Source organism: Molossus molossus, unplaced genomic scaffold, assembly GCF_014108415.1.
Source record: "Molossus molossus isolate mMolMol1 unplaced genomic scaffold, mMolMol1.p scaffold_m16_p_7, whole genome shotgun sequence".
NCBI classification, from domain to species: Eukaryota; Metazoa; Chordata; class Mammalia; order Chiroptera; family Molossidae; genus Molossus; species Molossus molossus.
Genome location: NW_023425401.1, coordinates 80,825,067 through 80,843,176, shown reverse-complemented (window position 1 = coordinate 80,843,176; position 18,110 = coordinate 80,825,067). Strand labels below are relative to the sequence as shown.

General features: G+C 34.5%; 1 protein-coding gene across 1 annotated transcript; it reads right to left on the bottom strand.

Annotated features, from left to right (window-relative positions):
* Positions 1-4,018: 4,018 nt before the first annotated feature.
* ANKRD7 (ankyrin repeat domain 7) lies at positions 4,019-16,613 on the bottom strand. Its single transcript, XM_036246324.1, is given in 7 exon segments — positions 4,019-4,072; positions 4,074-4,131; positions 9,226-9,363; positions 10,045-10,151; positions 11,049-11,222; positions 11,370-11,484; positions 16,387-16,613. Coding segments are annotated over 7 exon segments (873 nt in total).
* Positions 16,614-18,110: the final 1,497 nt, after the last annotated feature.

Genomic DNA, 18,110 nt, shown 5'->3' with positions numbered 1-18,110 from the left:
CAAAAAATTAAGATACCTAGGAATAACTTAACCAAAGAAGTAAAGGACCTATTCACAGAAAACTACAGGTCATTGAAAAAAAAAAAAAATAGAGGAAGTTATAAAAAAGTGGAAGCATATACCTTGTTCATAGATTGGAAGAATTAACATCATTAAAATGTCCATATTACCCAAAGCAATCTATAAATTCAATGCAATCTCCATCAAAATACCAATGATATATTTCACAGAACTAGAACAAATAGTCCAAAACTTTATATGGAACCAAAAAAAGCCCTGAATAGCCACAGCAATCTTGAAAAACAAGAACAAAGTAGAAGGGATCACATTACCAGAAATCAGGTTATACTACAAAGCCACTGTAATCAAAACAGCCTGGTACTGGCACAAGAACAGGCAGATAGATCAATGGAACAGAATAGAGAACCCAGAAATTAGCCCAAGACAATATGCCCGGTTAATATTTGACAAAGGTGGCAAGAGAATACAGTGGAGTCAAGACAGCCTCTTTAATAAATGGTATTGGGAAAATTGGACAGCTACATGCAAAAAAATTAAGCTAGATCACCAACTTACACCATACACAAGAATAAACTCAAAATTTATAAAAGACTTAAATGTGACTTGTGAATTCATAAAAATTCTAGAAGAAAATTCAGACAACAAAATTTCAGACATCATACGTTGCAGAATTTTTACTGATACATCACCTAAGGCAATACAAAGGAGAAAATGAACACATGGGACTACATCAAACTCAAAAGCTTCTAAAAAGCAAAAGAAACAACCATCAAAATGGAAAGGCAACCCACTCTATGGGAGAGCATAATTTCCAATGATACATCAACTAAGGGGTTAATTTCCAAAATATATAGTATACTCACACAACTCAACAAAAGGAAGACAAAGAGCCCAATTAGAAAATGGGCAGAGGAACGAAATAGACACCTCTCCAAACAGGACATACAAATGGCCAGGAGACATGAAAAAATGCTCCACTTCACTAATCTTCAGAGAGATGCAAATTAAAACAACAATGAGGTATCACCTCACACCTGTCAGAATGGCTGCCATCAACAAATCATCAAACAACAAGTGTTAGTGAGGGTGTGGAGAAAAGGGGATTCTAGTACATTGCTGGTTCAAATGCAGACAGGTGCAGCCACTATGCAAAACAATATGGTTACCTCAAAACATTAAAAATTGAACTTCCATTTGACCCAGTGATCCCACTTCTAGGAACATACCCTGAGAAGCCTAAAACACCAATCAGAAAGAATATATGTACCCTCATGTTCATAGCTGCACTATTTATAATAGGTAAGATCTGGACACAGCCCAAGTGCCCATCAGTAGATGAGTGGATAAAAAAAGCAGTGATACATATACACAATGGAATACCATGAAGCGGTAAGAAAGAAAGATCTCTTTATCTTTAAGACGACATGTAGGGACCTGGAAAGCATTATCCTAAACAAAATAAACTAAGTAGAGAAAGACAAATATCACATGATCTCACTTATTTCTGGAATATAATGAGCTAAACAAACTGATGAACGAAATAGACCCAGAAACATAGAAGTAAGGTACAGACTGACATTCCTCAGAAGGAGGGGACGGGAAGGGATAAACCACAGAACTTATATGCATGTATGCATAAACGATGGATATATAGACAACAAAACTGTGGATGGGTTGGGAGGGGATAGGGAAGAGGTAGTCAATGGGGGAAAAAAGGAGAAATATCTGTAATAACGAAAAAAATCAATAATTAAAAATAAATAAAGTTATATCCTCTATAAAATAATTAAAATAAGAAAAAAGAAACATCAAAAAATTAATAAAAAAAGAAAAATGTAAAATTATAAATTTCCTTTGAGAAAAAAAAAGTTGTAAATAATTTAAAAGACTACAAAAACATGCCCAAAATTGAACAAATGTTTTTTGTGATTGATGAGACTATAGTGATGCATGTTTTCTTTTCTATCCAAATTTTCTGAATGTGTATTAATGTAATGTTTTTTAAAAAGTCAAAAAGGCTTTATCAATTAAAGTACTACTTATAAAAGAGAATTTCCAATTACACAGGATTAGTTATTCTCCTCTATTTGTAGATGAAATGTTAATATTTTTACTTTATTCAAATGTTCTAGTGTATGCCTAACACAAATATTGCAAAGTTGACTTTTACTGATATGCCATTTAATATTTTGACTAAAAAGTTTTTCTCTGCCTATCTATTAAATAAAATTGTACCTTTTCAACTGATATAGTTCATGAGATAGATGTTTGTTTTTTTGACATTTCTTTACATTTTATATGGTGAAAACTGCTCTCAATTTAACAAATTTTTCTTCAAATAAGTAGTCAATGAAAATAATAGGATAATTCACCTAACTGCTTTTTCAATATAGATTATTCTAATTCAAGGCAGCAGCAAAGGATTTACAGAAATGAGGTTACACATCTAGAACACAAGTAATATTTGTCTTCATTTATCTTCAAATATTTTACTACTAAGTACATTCTTTTTTTAAATCTTTATTGTTGAAAGTATTATAGATGTTCCCCCATTTTTCCCTCATTAACCCCTTCCTTCTCACTTTCACCCCCCTCCCACCTTCTCCACACTATTCTCTGTGCCCACTGGTTATGCATATATGCATGTAAGTTCTTTGGTTTATCTCTTCCCACTCTCCCACCCCACTTGCCTCTGAGGTTTGTTAATCTGTTCTCTACTATGTCTCTGGATTTATTTTGATTGTGAGCTTATTTTGGTCAATATATTTAATAAATAAATGAGATCATGTAATTATCTTTTTCTTAAATTCTATGCCTCAACTATAACACAATTATAATTTAGCATTGATCCTTCTGCATTTTATAGTCATTTTTAAAAAGTGAATAATTAATTATCCCCTTTGAATCTCACAGAAATACAACTTTTTAACTTTGCCATTTTTTGCAGTGTCTCTTGGTAATTTTCTTTGTGTAAATATTTGTACTATACTCTAAACATGCAAAGATTAATATTTCACTAGAAACTGGAAACATTTATTACCCTGGGGGTAGTTTTAAAGCGTAAACCACGGAACTTTTTTACTTCTTACATTTAAAAAAAGAGAGAGAGAGTGAGAAGGTGGGAGACAAGTGTATAAGGATTTAGATCAAGAGTCAAGAAAAACAAACTTTGTTGAAACGGTATGTAACATTAAGATATAAAAGAGGAATTCAAGGAAATTCTCTCTTAAATTTACTCACCTCAAATCAATATGGCCAAATACTGTTCTAAATATCATCACTATAGACTTGAGGGCATGGAGTGTTTGAGTAGTTCTGACACTTATATGATATCCAGTTACCATCAGGCTCCCTTTCTGTTCACTCTCCACCTGTTTTTCTTTTTTTATACCATAGGTAAAGGATAAGGTAGGAGTTTGATTGCTGGTGAATACAAAGAATAACTATACAGATTTTTATTTTATTCAACAATAAAAAACTACCAATGTAAGACATATTCACCAAGAAAAAGCTCATGTTTAAAGACCTAAATAACTATATTTATTCTTTTAAATGAACACCAACACTTATTTTAATATATGCATGGTATTTTCAATTCATCACAAATATTGCTGCTTAATTTTATGTAATTATCAGGTATATGTTATATTATCTATCATCAAAGTACTTATCTGAAGTGTTTTTAGAATAAAAGTTTATTAATATCTACTAAAATCTATATGTAATGAAAAACTTATTTTGTTTTCTATAGGTAGTCAAGAGACTATGGAAAAAATTATCTTAATCATTCAGTGTATCTTACATTACATGTTCAGTCAACACAATGCCAGAATATTTTAGTCACACATATTCTTAGGAACAGTTCTTAAAAATATTTAGCATCTCGAAATAGAAGAAAATTTCAATTTCAAACAAAATATTTCTTGAGAAATCTGTGTTTCTTCCTAAAAGATAAACAAATAACCAACAAGAAAATTACTTCTTCCATTTTTATCCTCTAACCTTCCTTCAGTTCTTCTGTATCAAATGTAGCATCCAAGGTTGTACCTTCAGAAAGACATTGTTTTAACTTTCTTCTCCTTTTCATAATAAGCAATTAAATGATGATATCTATCCATAAAGAGAAAATATATATGAATATCAGCATTCATAAATAGTCAATTCAATACATAATTATCAAATCAAAACCTTAGACTTTAGCTAATGCCTTCCCAAGTATGTCACACACTGGCCTCTGACCTCAAGTGTCCTCTCAAGTGAACTCCATTAACAGACACCGTCTTTACTTCATGTACTCTCATTCTCTGGCACTTCTTTCTGCTGTCACAACTAAGTCACTAGCAAGGTAGAAAAAGTGCCTTCCAGTACTTTGTGAATGAGAGTGGTGAGAGCCGATATCCCTGTCCTGTTCCTGTTCTTAAGGGAAATGCTTTTAGTTTCTGCCTGTTGAGTATGATGTTAGCTATAGGTTTGTCATACATGGCCTCTATTGAGGTATGGTCCTTCTATTCTCACTTTGCTGACAGTTTTTATCAAAAATGGGTGTTGGGTTGTGTCAAATGCTGTTTCAGCATTTACTGATATGACCATATGATTTTTTATCTTTCATTTAGTTTATGTGGTGTCACATTTATTGATTTGTGAATATTGTACCACCTTTACATCCCTGGAATAAATCCCACTTGGTCGTGGTGAATAATTTTTTTAATATATTGCTGGATCTAATTGCTAATATTTTGTTGACTATTTTGGTATCTATGTTCATCAGGGATATTGGCCTGTAGTTTTCTTTTTTTGTAGTGTATTTATCTGGTTTTGGAATTAGAATTATTCTAGTATCATAAAAAGAGCTTGGCAGTCTTCCTTCCTCTTGAATTTTTAGGAGTAATTTGAAAGGAATAGGTGTTAGTTATTCTTTGAATGTTTGATAAAACTCCCCTGTGAATCTGACCAAATAAGAGTTTTTGTTTGCTGTGAGTTTATTGATGACTGTTTCAATTTTCTGAGATGTTATTGGTGTGTGCAGATGTTTTAACTCTTCCTGGTTGAGTTATGCAAGATTCTATGATTCTAGAAATTTGTCCATTTCACCTAGGTTGTCCAATTTGTTGGTATATAATTGTTCATAGTATGTTCTTACAATCCTTTGTATTTCTGTGGTTTCAGTTTTTACTTCACCTCTTTTGTTTCTGATTTTTTAATTATTATTATTATTTGGGTCCTCTCTCTCTGTTTTATTTCTCTGTGAGTCTGGCTAAAGGTTGACCAATCTTGCTTACTTTTGCAAAGGACAAGCACTTGGTTTCACTCATCTTTTGTATTGTTTTTTTAGTCTCAATGTCATTTTGTCCCACTCTGATCTTTGTTATTTCCTTCTTTCAAATTACTGAGGGATTTTCTTTTTGTTCTTTCTAATTCTTTAAGTTGTAGCGTTAGATAGTTTTTAGAAATGTTTCTTCTTTCTTGAGGTAGGCCTGTATTGCTATAAACTTCCCTCTTAGGACTTCTTTGCTGTGTCGCATAGATTTTGTGTTTATTTTTTTTTTTAGTTTCCAGAAAGTTTTACATTTCTTTCTTGATCTCATTGATAACCCATTTATTGTTTAATAACATGCTATTTAGCCTCCATGTGTTTTAATATTTTAAGTATTTTTATTGTAATTGATTTCTAGTTTAATGCCATTGTGATCTAAGAGGATTCTTGATATGATTTCATTTTTTTTGAACTTGTAGAGACTTAGTTTGTATACTAACATGTGGTCTATCTTTGAAAATGTTCCATGTGTACTTGAGAACAATGTATATTCTGCAGCTCTGGGGTGAAATGATCTGCAAATATCAATTAAATCCATCTGATCTTGTATGTCCTTTAGGGTCTCCATTTCCTTGCTAATGTTTTTGTCTAGAAGATCTATCTAGTGATGTCAGCAGGATGTTATAATTCCCTGCTATGATTGTATTGCAATCATTCTCACCTTTGAAGTACTCCAGAAATTTTTAAATATATTTTAGTGCTCCTATATTGGATGCATATATGTTTACCAGAGTTATATCTTCTCATTGGATTGATTCTTTTAATACTATGTAGTGGCCTTATTTGTCTTGATCTGGCTTTCATTTTGAAGTATTTTTTTTTATCAGATATGAGTATTGCTACCCCTGATTTTTTTATTTCTATTCAGATTAAATTATTATTATTATTATTATTTTTTATCCTCACCCGAGGACATTTTTTGCATTTTTTGTTCAGACAGAGCGGGAGGGAGAGAGAGGAAGAGAGAGAGAGAGAAACATCGATGTGAAGGGACACATCGAGTGGTTGCCACCCGTACGACCAACCAGGGCCGGGGACAAACTGCAACCGAGGTACGTGCCCTTAGCGGCAACTGAACCCGGGTCTCTCTGTACCGCAGGCCGACGCTCTAACCGCTGAGTCAAACCGGCCAGGGCTGAAATTATTTTTTCCCATCCCTTTATTTCCATCCTGTGTGAGTCTTTTGTTTTGAGGTAGATCTCTTGTAGACAGCATATATATGGGTTGTTTTTTCTTATCTATTCAGCCACCCCATATCTTTTGATTAGAACATTTAAGTCATTTATATTTAAGATTATTATTGATAGGACTTATTTGTTGCCATTTGTATTTTTTATGCCTGTGTTTCTCACTCCCTATATATTTCTCCTTCTTACAGTCCCTTTAGCATTTTTTGCAGTGTTTGTTTTATGGTAGTAAACTCCTTCAGCCCCCTGCCCCCCTTTTTTTGTCTTGAAGCTCCTCATTTACCCTTCAATTTTCAATGATTGCCTTGATGGATAGAGTAGTTTTGGATTCAGTCCCTTACTTGTTATTATTTTGTATACACCATGCCATTTTCATCTGGCCTGTATGTTTCTAATGGATGCTGCCCTGTTGGTAACTTTCCATCTCTCTTTTGCTGCCTTTAGGATTCATTCTTTGCCTTTAGTGTTTGCCATTTTTATTATTATTTATTTGTCTGGGGGTGGGTCTTTTTGGGTTTATCTTGACTTGGATTCTCTGTGTTTCCTGGATTTATGTGACTTTTTCCTTCACCAGGCTAGAGAAGTTTGTAGGCATTATTTATTCAACAGGTTTGCTATTCTTTTCTCTGATTCTTCTCCATTTGGCACCCCTATGATGCCAATGTTGTTACATTTCAATACTTCCTTATACTTCCCAAAGCTTCCTTATACTCTCCTCCTTTTTTTTTTCTTTTTCTTTTTCTGCTCAAATTGGTGTTTTTATACCTTGTCTTCTAACTCACTGATTTGGTCTTCTGTTTTTCTTATCTACTATTTAATCTTTCCAGGGTATTTTTTATTTCAGCCATGTCATTCTTCATTTCCACTTGATTTTTATATAGCTGCTTCTACTCACAGCTACCTCCATCTGGAGCACCCAAATGGCCTGTTCTGGGTTCCCTGAAGGACAGGCAGCTGCCCACCCACACTCGCACACATAAACACTCTCTTTCACACATGCTCACACTCTCACCCTCACTCTAGTCCTGCCCACCACCATGTTGGAATCCCAGTACTATATTTTTTAAAATAAATATAAAATATTATTTTAATAGATACATGGTATTTTAAATTTATTACAAATATTGTTACCTAATTTTAAGTTTTATGTAATGATTAGGTATATGGTTTCCGAATTTCAGTGAAAGAAATAAGGCAAGCCCAGCCAGTGTGGCTCAGTGGTTGAGCATTGACCCTGCACCAAGAGGTCGCCAGTTCATTTCCCAGTCAGGGCACATGCGCAGGTTGTGGGCCTAATCCCACAGGGGCATGCAGGAGGTGGCCGACTGATGTTCTCTCTCATCGATGTTTCCATCTCTCTTTCCCTCTCCCGTCCTCTCTCTTTAAAAATCAATTTAAAAAAATTTTTTTTAAAGGAATAAGGCAATATATAGATTAAAGCTAGCTGTAAGATAAATATCTAAATATAATTCCCTCATTTGACATAGTTTCACTTATTTTTTTTAAAACTAAAAATAAAAACTATATGAGAGCCCTTGCTGGTGTTGCTAAGTGGTTAGAGCATCAACTCACACACCAACAGGTCACAGGTTAGATTCTCAGTCAAGAGCACATACCTGGGTTGTGGGTTTAATCTCTGGCCACAGTTGAGGCATTTATGGGAGGCAACCAATCCATGTGTCTCTCTCAAACCAATGTCTGTCTGTTTCTCTGTCTCTCTCTTTCTTTCTTCCTCCCTCCTTCCCTTTCACTCTCTAAAAATTAATGGAAAAAATATCCTCAGGTGAGGATTAACAACAACAACAACAAAAACTATATGAGAAGCATTTTCTATGCTTCTATTCTTAAGAAGCCATAAAACCTATGTACCATGAAAGAGAGCTAATAAATAGTACCAATAAGCAAAGGATATGTATGTGCTAAATATTGTCGATAGGTAAGAGCTACTCAAGCAATCAAAGTCATAATTACAGAAAGTTTAGTCCCCATTATAAAAGAGGGTCAAAAACAGAAAAAAATTTTTTTGAACATTGCATTATATTTTCTCATCTACTATTAAAATAAAAAATATTGCCCAGCTGGTGTGGTTTAGTAGTTGAGTATTGACTCATGCACTGAGAGGTCACCAGTTCAATTCCCGGTCAGGGCACATGCCCAGGTTGTGGGCCAAATCTCCAGTGGGGAGCATGCTAGAGGCAGTCAATCAATGTTCTCTTTCATTTATGTTTCTCTTTCTCCCTTTCCCTTTCTCTCTCTCTAAAAATTAATGAAGGGAAAAAAATTTTAACAAGAAGTAAATGATCATACATAAAAAGTATTATCTTTTGGGTTCGTGAGAATATAGTTATTACATTGTTAATGTGTAACTCAATTAAAGGAGCTTCTGTGAATTAATTATGTTTTGCCCAACCCTGTTGCCCAGATTTTTAATAATGGCTATGTCACTAGTTGCTAGAATCCCCTGTCCCAGCATTCTTTAAATTCCTGTGCCACTGGGAGTTAATCTGTACATTCAGCCTACCCATAGTTATTATATTGATTGGATCCTACAAACAGGTGAAAGCAAGGATACTTAGATCCATAGGACCAGAGCTCATAAACCTTTACTGCAGAGCCTACTCCAACTTTGCATTTTGGGGCTCATGTTTCTTTTCTTATGATTGAATTCCATATAATTGTTAAAAGATACACAGTATCACTTACATAGTAAAACCATTAAAAGAAGCATATTCCTCAGCCGTGAATCCATAAATATCTTGGCAAGATAGGTCCACTTTTCGCTGAAGAAGAAGACTGACTAAACTTGTTGGTTCATCACTTAGAGCAATCATAAGGGCTGTTCTGGAACAAGAGATATAAATGTCTATTTATGGATCTTAAAAATAAATGTCTTGTACTTTTTTAAAAAGTTAATCTTAAATTCATTGTTCAAGTATAGAATTTCTATCAGAAAAAGAATCAGGGCAACAGCGTAGTAAGTGGGGAACATCTGCTCAAAAACACCTGCCAATCTCAGATCATATTGGAAGTCTAAATGTAAAGGGTCCCTAGGAAGCAGCTAGCTCGATGATTTTCAATACATGCTTCCTGAAACTCTAGGGTTTTCAAGGAAATGTCTCTAAGTGCTATAGAGGGATATGTCTGGGGTTCTGGGTCCCCTATCCTCATTTAACTACAACATCCAGGACTTAGAAATTGAGTTTCAGCCTACAATTCTAACGTGATAAAAATTATAATAATAATAACTTACCAATTTGTTCAAATGTTGATTTTACAGGTAAACAGATCTGGAGAATCTAGCTAATTTGTCCAAAATCATATGGCCAGATCATTTTTTATAAACAACAGCAACAATAACATACATTATATATATACACACATATATGTATATGAACAGGTATATATATATATGAACAGGTGTATATATATACATTATACATATACATACACATATATATATATATGTGTTTTTTTCCCATTAGGTTGCTGTAGGTATGTGCTCTTATTTAGCAATAATTATACCTTTGATTTTTATCTGAAGCATTCGCATCTGCCCCTCTCTTCAGAAGAAATTCTACCATTTCTGCATTGTTTTTAGTAATGGCAAGTAAAAGTGGAGTGCACCCATCCTGAAAAAAATTATTTCAAAATGATTATTTAAAATATTGTACCAACATTAAATGCTTTTTAGATCCAAGTTTAGTTTAAAATATAAGTTTACTTATAAGAAACCTCTGATATACATTTTAATTTTTAAAAGTTTTGATACTTAACAAAATATGATTTCAAAGACCAAGAAAATAAATTGGAACTAGGACAGTAAAATAATAAAATTAAAGTTTCAACTTTAGTCTTAATTCAAATTGTCAGTAAGAAGAGCCTAAATTATTTAAGTAATAATAAGCACTTAGCATTTAATATAAGTATTGCAAATCATACATTCATATTTCATAGTATTGTTACAATTGAATTTTCATAGGGTTTAATTTAAACCTCCAAGGCTGGGACTTATTTTTATCTGTCATGTAGAAAAAATATCAGTGAACTAAAGTGCTAAGAAGCTTTAAAAAATACTCACGTTTTCCATAATGTCATACTAGGGTATTTGGATTACTTTTAGTATTATAAGTGGTTTTCTAATTCAACTCTATTCTTACCATTATTCATAAGTATATAAATAAAAAAAATACAGGCTTTATGATTCTTAACAACATTCATTTATAAGAAAATCAAATAGATCTCATTTGATATAGGCCTTTGAATAGTCATCACTGATATATGTAATATTGCTTTGGCGGTCAGGATTATAATTTGAAATAAAATGGAGAAAAGCTTTTAAAAAGAAAAACCATATCAGTATTTGATCATTTCGTTCTCTTTGTCTCCTATTTCATTTTGGAAAATTCATACTTTATATAACATGTGTTTCAATAGATATAAATTATCTGCAATGAATACCTTCTTCCATTGCCTTCTAAAATATAAGCTTTCTAAAATATAATGTGTTGTTTTAAATAGAAGACTACCTTATTTTGTGCTTCAAGATTAGCTTTGTGTTCAAGCAGTTGTTTGACTAATGAGATACTTTGACCACAGACAGCATAATGAAGAGCAGTATTGCCATCTAAATCCACCAGATTTGGGTCTGCACCTTGGTCTAAAAGAATAGTAGCACAATTCTCCTTGTTACACTGCACTGCCTGTCAATACAATAAGAATAGATGAGTAATCAATTTGCTACTCAGAATATATTAAATGAATATTTAATATTTTATTTTAAAATATGAAATTCAACAAAAGTTAACTAGGAAAAGAACATTCCAATTGAAAAGGAAAAATTAACACACCTTAGTCAATGGAGATTTGTTTTCACGATCCCTGAGGTTTATTTTGCATTGTTTCTCAATTAAGAGAGATACAATATTTGAATATCCATAAGCACAGGCCAGGTGCAAAGGTGTTCTATAGCAATATAAAATGACACAAAGTTAGAAATAAATCTTAGTTTGAGAAGATACTTACTCTACTCAAGAACATGCTGGATCATATATTAAGATATTTACTTCATGTACTGATTTATATTTAAACAAAATTTACATTAATCATAATTGATTTTTACTGAATTATTACTTGTGTAATAGGAAGTGTATCCAGCCCTCGCCCCAAACACACAACCCAAAGGGCCAATGGCTTTGCAGTAGCTTAGAAAACCCTAGCAAACATTCGGATTATCTCCTTCGTCCACTATTATACATATCCCAAGAATTTAGTCCCAAAGAACTTAGGTGGCTTTTACTCAATCTTTAGAGCCACCTCTCCTTCCAACTCTAGTTCTCTTTTCTTATTAATTAAAAAAAAAAAAAAGAAGAACACCCCCTAAAACAAAAAACAAACAAACAAAAAACCCTGCTCCAAGAAAAGTAGATGCAATTTGGGCAGGTCCCAGTAGGTCTTCCCAAAGTGGCTACTGCATGCCTGCTGGATAAATTTCACTCTTCTAATTGAAGTCTAAACCACACTGTGACAATGATACCTTTTCTAAAAATCTCAGAACCCAACCGTATGCCCCAAGGAACACAGGAAATCAGCCTCAAATTCAGTACAATGAAACGACTATAAAAGCTTTAGCTTGTTAAGGAAGTATCAAACAATATAGTTCTGTGGTCTTTCTCAAAAAAATGTAAAAACAAGACTAATTTATCTTGATCAGGCATGAAACATTAAATAATTTACAATATTACTCAAGCTTTCAAGATAGTATTATAATGATTCTTTCTTGGAATATTTGGCATCTTATTAAATGAGCCGCCAGGGTTTAAAATGACAAAATGTCTTAAGAGCATACAGATTTAACATTTGCTTACATTTCATTTTAAGTCTTAGATTTAACTGTTTTCAATTCCAGAAATAATATTTGGAGTATGCAGTAAATGATATTTTTGTTATGGTCATTTACCAATGTTTACACATGTTTTTCAGCAAATTTCACACCAAAAAAAAACCTTTCTATTTTTAAAACAGAATACAAAATATATATTTATAAATATCTTAGAGAAACATTCTAAAACCAAGAATATTATTGCATGTCTCAAAAATTCCTAACTTTTCTTTTATCAATGTATTGGATTTCCAGTCTAAGACTTGAGTTTATATTGTGACTTTTTAATTCATAGTATTATCTTACAAGAAATCTAAATTCCTATGAGGTGTAGTGCTCATTTCTGAAGTTTCAGGATAGCTAGTATCATTTTGTCTCACTCAAGTCTGGTTTTCTCCAAGTTTCTCACTCTCTCAAATATCAGTGAAAGAATTGTCAGTATAGATTGTGGACAGGTGAAGAATTGTGTCAGATTCTAGAAATCTCTAATTCAAGTGTAATAAAAGGCATGGATTAGATGATGTCAAGTGGGGATCATACTATGGAAGCGGAAATGAAATGTTGTATTTCATACAGAGTGCAGGACCAGAACATGGTTGCAGTCTTCAACTAGGTCTTATCATGAGAATACCCTCATGAAAACTCCAAATCCAGGGTAAGTGAAGAGGTAACCAAGGAGGCTATTTCATACTAGATCATTATTATTTTCAACTCTAGGCTGGGCATTTTAGATCTAATCTAGGTCTGAATGGTGTGGCTTAAAAGCATTAATTTAAAATTGAACTTTCACCTGTCAGACTACATATGATCTGATGGACATTTTATTGAAAACCATAAAGTAATTAAATTTTACAGCTATAAGAAACATGAAATATCTCCTATACATTTTTAAACTTGTTAGACACAGTATTCTTGAAATAAGCAAGACAAAACAGAAGTCCCCCGGGACCATTCTCATTTTATCTATTCCCATCTATTCCCCCTCTCCAAATCTCATCTTTTCTTAAGAAATAGTGATTTTAGTTTAAGTATGTATTCTTTCAGATTTTATCTCTCTCATTCTCAATCTCTCTTTCTCCACACACAAATATTCAAATAGAATATACAGCTTGAGATCTGCTATTATCTTAATTGAGGTATAGTATAATTTATATATAAAATTTTATGAATTTTGACCAATATACAATCATATAAGCACCAGCATAGACATAATAAAAAAATTTCCATCATTCTAAAAGTCCCCTCATACTCTTTTACAACCAATCTTCTTCTCCCCTCCTCATCTGAAACCCCAGCTAACTACTAATATTCTTTCTTTGGCTAAACTTTTATCCTTTTAAGAATTTATACAAATGTAGTTATTCAATGTATACTATTTTGTGTCTGTCCTCTTTCCCTTAGCATGACACTTTGATATTCATCCACATTGTTGAATGTATAAGGAATTCATTTTTATTAATAAGAGATATCCTTTTATTTCTGAATAGTATCTTTAAATTAGTATATGCATCTATGCATGGATGTATGCATTCATTCATCAAAAATTATTAAGCTCTTACTACAGCAAGGTAAAGTTCTATATGATGAGGATACATCAGGAAACAAAATAAACAAAATACCTGCTCTTATGGACATACAAGGTAGCAGAAGAGGTAAACACAAAACTTAAAATACAAAGTACACCAAACAGAATTAAGTGCTGTAAAGAAAAATAAGGCAGGGAAGAAAGGTAGGAAATGTCAGTAAAGAGAGAGAACGCTCATTGATAAGGTGACAAATAAAAACCTGAAGAAAGTGAGAGAGAAAGCCATGTGAATATCTGAGGGGAAAGCACTCCTTGCAAAGTGGACAGTAAGTCCAAAGGCCTAGGTGCATTTCTGGCATTTCTATAGAACACTAACAAAGCCAGGGTAGCTGTAGATGAATGAAAGGCAGAGTTGTAGTAGGTAAGATCAGAAAAATAACAGGTGAGGGTGAGATCAAAAGTCAGTGCAAGTTCTTAAAGCAAACAATGACATCATTTGACATATATTGTATACAATCATTCCACCTACTGTATTGAGAATAAACTGCAAAGGTTAAAAGACAGAAAACTAGTTAGGAGACCACTGTAGTAATTCTGGTTAAGACATGATGGTGGCTTTTATTAGGGTGGTAACTGTGAAGTAGCAATAAATGGTTGTATTTTTGTTATATTTTGAAGTTGGAGCCAGCAAGATTTGCTGTTGAATCAGATGGAGAATGTGAAATAATGAGAGGAGTCAAGAATGATTCTGGGGCCCTGGCTGGTTTGGCTCAGCTGTTAGAGCATCAGCCCGCAGACCAGAGAAGCAGGGGTTCGGTTTCCAGTAAGGACACATACCTTGGTTGCAGTTTGTCCCCAGCCCCGGTTCATGTGGGTGGCAACCAGTCAATGTGCCTCCCTCACATCAATGTTTTTCTCTCTCTCTTTCTCCCTCCCGCTCTGTCTGAAGATAAATGCAAAAATATTATCGGTGAGGATTAAAAAAAAAAGAATTACTCTGGGGTTTCTGGCCTAAACAACTGAAAAAAGAACCTGGCATTTGTAGAAAGAGAAGACCAGATCTGAGGAGGAAAAGCAGGAGTGCAATTTGAGAATATTTGAGATGCCTGCTCAGCGATGTGATGGAGGCAGTGGCTCATACAAGCCAACTGTTAAATTTTCAGAAATCATTAGAGCCTATTGACATCACATTGGTAGCTTAAAATCAGGGCTTCTCCTCCCTCCACCCTCCCCAATTCTTTCAAGTGCCTATTATCGAACATTTAGGAACATACCACAGCCTATTAGATATCCAAATGGAAGTGTGTGTGTGTATATATATATATATATATATATATATATATATATATATGGATCTAGAGTTCAGGGGAGAGATGTAGCTGGAGATAAAAAGCTTAAAGGATTGGAATATAAATATTTAAAGCTAATCTATCTTCGCCAAGCATGTGGAGAGAGAGAGAGAATAAATATGTATGAATGAGAATATTACTTCAAGGTCTGAGTCCTTAAATTTTTACCAGTCAGGAAGATGAGGAGAAATCAGCAAAGGAGTCTAGAAAATATTCACAGAAGTAGGAGAAATGCTAGGTAAACCAAATGTCCTGAAAGACAAAACAATATTTCAAATACTACTGATAGGGCAAGTAAGGTACTTGTCTAAGATGCCAGCCAGGTAAGACTGAAAATGGACCACTGAATGAGTTCATACTGAGGTTATCAATGACCTCAATAAAATAATTCATTGAAGTAATTCAATGGAGAGATATAGATAACTCTGTTCTGGTTAAAAAGGAGGTAAAACTCTTCAGCAAGATGACACAAATCATCTTTATAACCATGGTTTCCAGTTAATTATGATGAAAGATGACATCCTTCATGCTCTATAACTTAAAAACTCCACAAAAGATGTTAAGGTGTGCACAGATAGTACATATTTTCTGTTATTAATGCTAAGCACATAACATCTTTGTTTCTTAATATATAAAATTAATTTGGTTTTGCAGTAAGTGGAGTTTATGGGATTTTTGAAGATACTCTGCAATTTTAAAAAATCATAGATGATTCACATGAAAGAGTTCATTGTTTTGCTGTTTCAAAGTCTCAGTCTTAATAACCACTGTTCTGGGAAGTCATTTCTACTCTTTTCCTGTCACTACATTAGTAATATGGCAAATCTTAGGTGGCTGGGGACAATATGCTCCATAGGAAAGAGAAAAAAAGAAAGGATTGGGAAACGGTGGAGTAACCAGAGGAGATTGAAAGCAATGGGAGCAGTGGAGAGGATTAAAGAGGACACAAAGGCATTTTTAAAAATATGATGGCTACCAGACCTCTCCACTAAGGTATTCCCCGAGTGACAACCACTTGGGTAACCCAGAGAAGTCCTATTCCTGGTTAGGGGACCCTGTGGTCCCAAAAGTCCCAGCTTCCCATCCACGCTGCCTTTCATCACACTGGTCACCTGTATTCTCTGTCCCTAATGTTCACATCATGTTTCCTGAGCAGCAAGTACTTCATCTTTTCCAAATCCCCGGCTACTGCAGCTTTATGAAGTTTCTTCAAATCCTTATTTCGAAGGTTGTAGCCAGGCGTTGCGGGGGCACCAGTACTGGCCCGCCCTTTGGTCTGGCATGACAAGAAGCTGTGGGGCTCACCATTCCCTCTCCAGAAGGTGAAAAACTTCTTCATGATGACAGGAGACAGTCCTTCAGTCAAGCCAAGACGTCCCTGAGGCTCCTAACCGCCCAGTATGCCCCTCTGCCAACCCCCAGGCTTGCGGGCCCCTCCAACCAGGTTTGCGCCGCAGTCCGGGAGACCGAGCGGCCGGAGACCGGAAGTGGGTCTGTGACAAGAAAAGTGCTGGGCCAAGTGCCTCACAATGCTCGTGTCCTGGAGAAGCTGGCTTTGGCACCCAGTCTCAGGGGCGCCCAGACCCAGAATCTAACTTAAAATCTTAAACTGACTGCTACAGTCAGTCTACTTATTGGACCAGCTTTTGGGTGTAAACCCAACAACTTTCTTATGAATAGCCCCTTCTCTGTCAAGGATAGACATAATGGCTTCAACTCCTGCGAACAGATTTACCTTCCTTGTCATTGGGATGGATCTCCTCCTGTGATCTTGTCTTCCAGCCTCTCGCCAGCTTCATTGCCATGATAAAACCGGTCTCTAACAATCACTGAGATCCATCCATAATTTCAATTTCAAATATACTTTTGAAAACTATCTCTCATATTCCAGCTTAGTTTCATCTCAAAACACCCAAAATTCTTCCAACTCATTCCATCTAAAGTCACTTCATTAATTCTGCCACCTTTCACTGACCTTGGCCATTCCACTCTGACCTCACTTACCTACTTAACTAGATGAAATCCCATGGTTAATCATTATCATCACTCCCATCCATAGACCTTCAATATGTTTGCCCTTCCCCTTTTTCTTACTTGTCTGCCTAAACCACAGTCCTAGTAAAACTCCCATCTAAACTTGTCTGCCCTGAGCCACTGAATGTGACTAAAGGAAAAAGGAAGGCCATACTGTCTTGTCTCACTTGTCTTAAGTTGCCAGAAGTGGATTAGCATGCTTTCCAGCAATTAAATATTTCCCTGGTTTAGTCATATCTTCCTAAACCATTTCATATCTTCTCTTTTCAAACTCATTCTTGGCTAATAAACTTGTTTTCTAATCCATTGAGAAAAGACAATTAATCAGAAGAAAATTTCTATAGGTTCCCATGACTCACCTACCTACACTTTGCCAAAAATATTTTATCTTCTCTTATGTTCAGGTTGATGTTTCTAGAAAAGGCCAGCAGTTCTCTTGTGTACCAAAACCCATCCTCTATAGTCTACCCATGAACATTGCTTCAGCAAACCTCTCTCCCCTGTTTTTGCATATTTCTTTAAAGTTTCTCTCTGGTTTAATATCCAAAATACACAAGGAACTTATAAAACTCAACACCAAAAAAAAAAAACAAAAAACAAATAATCCAATTAAGAGATGGGTAAAGGACCTAAATAGACACTTCTTCAAAGAGGACATACAGATAACCAATAGACACATGAAAGGATGCTCAGTGTGACTAATCAATCATCAGAGAAATGAAAATTGAAACCACAATGAGATATCAACTTAGACTTGTCAGAATGGCTTTCATCCATAAATTAGCAAACAGCATGTGTTGGC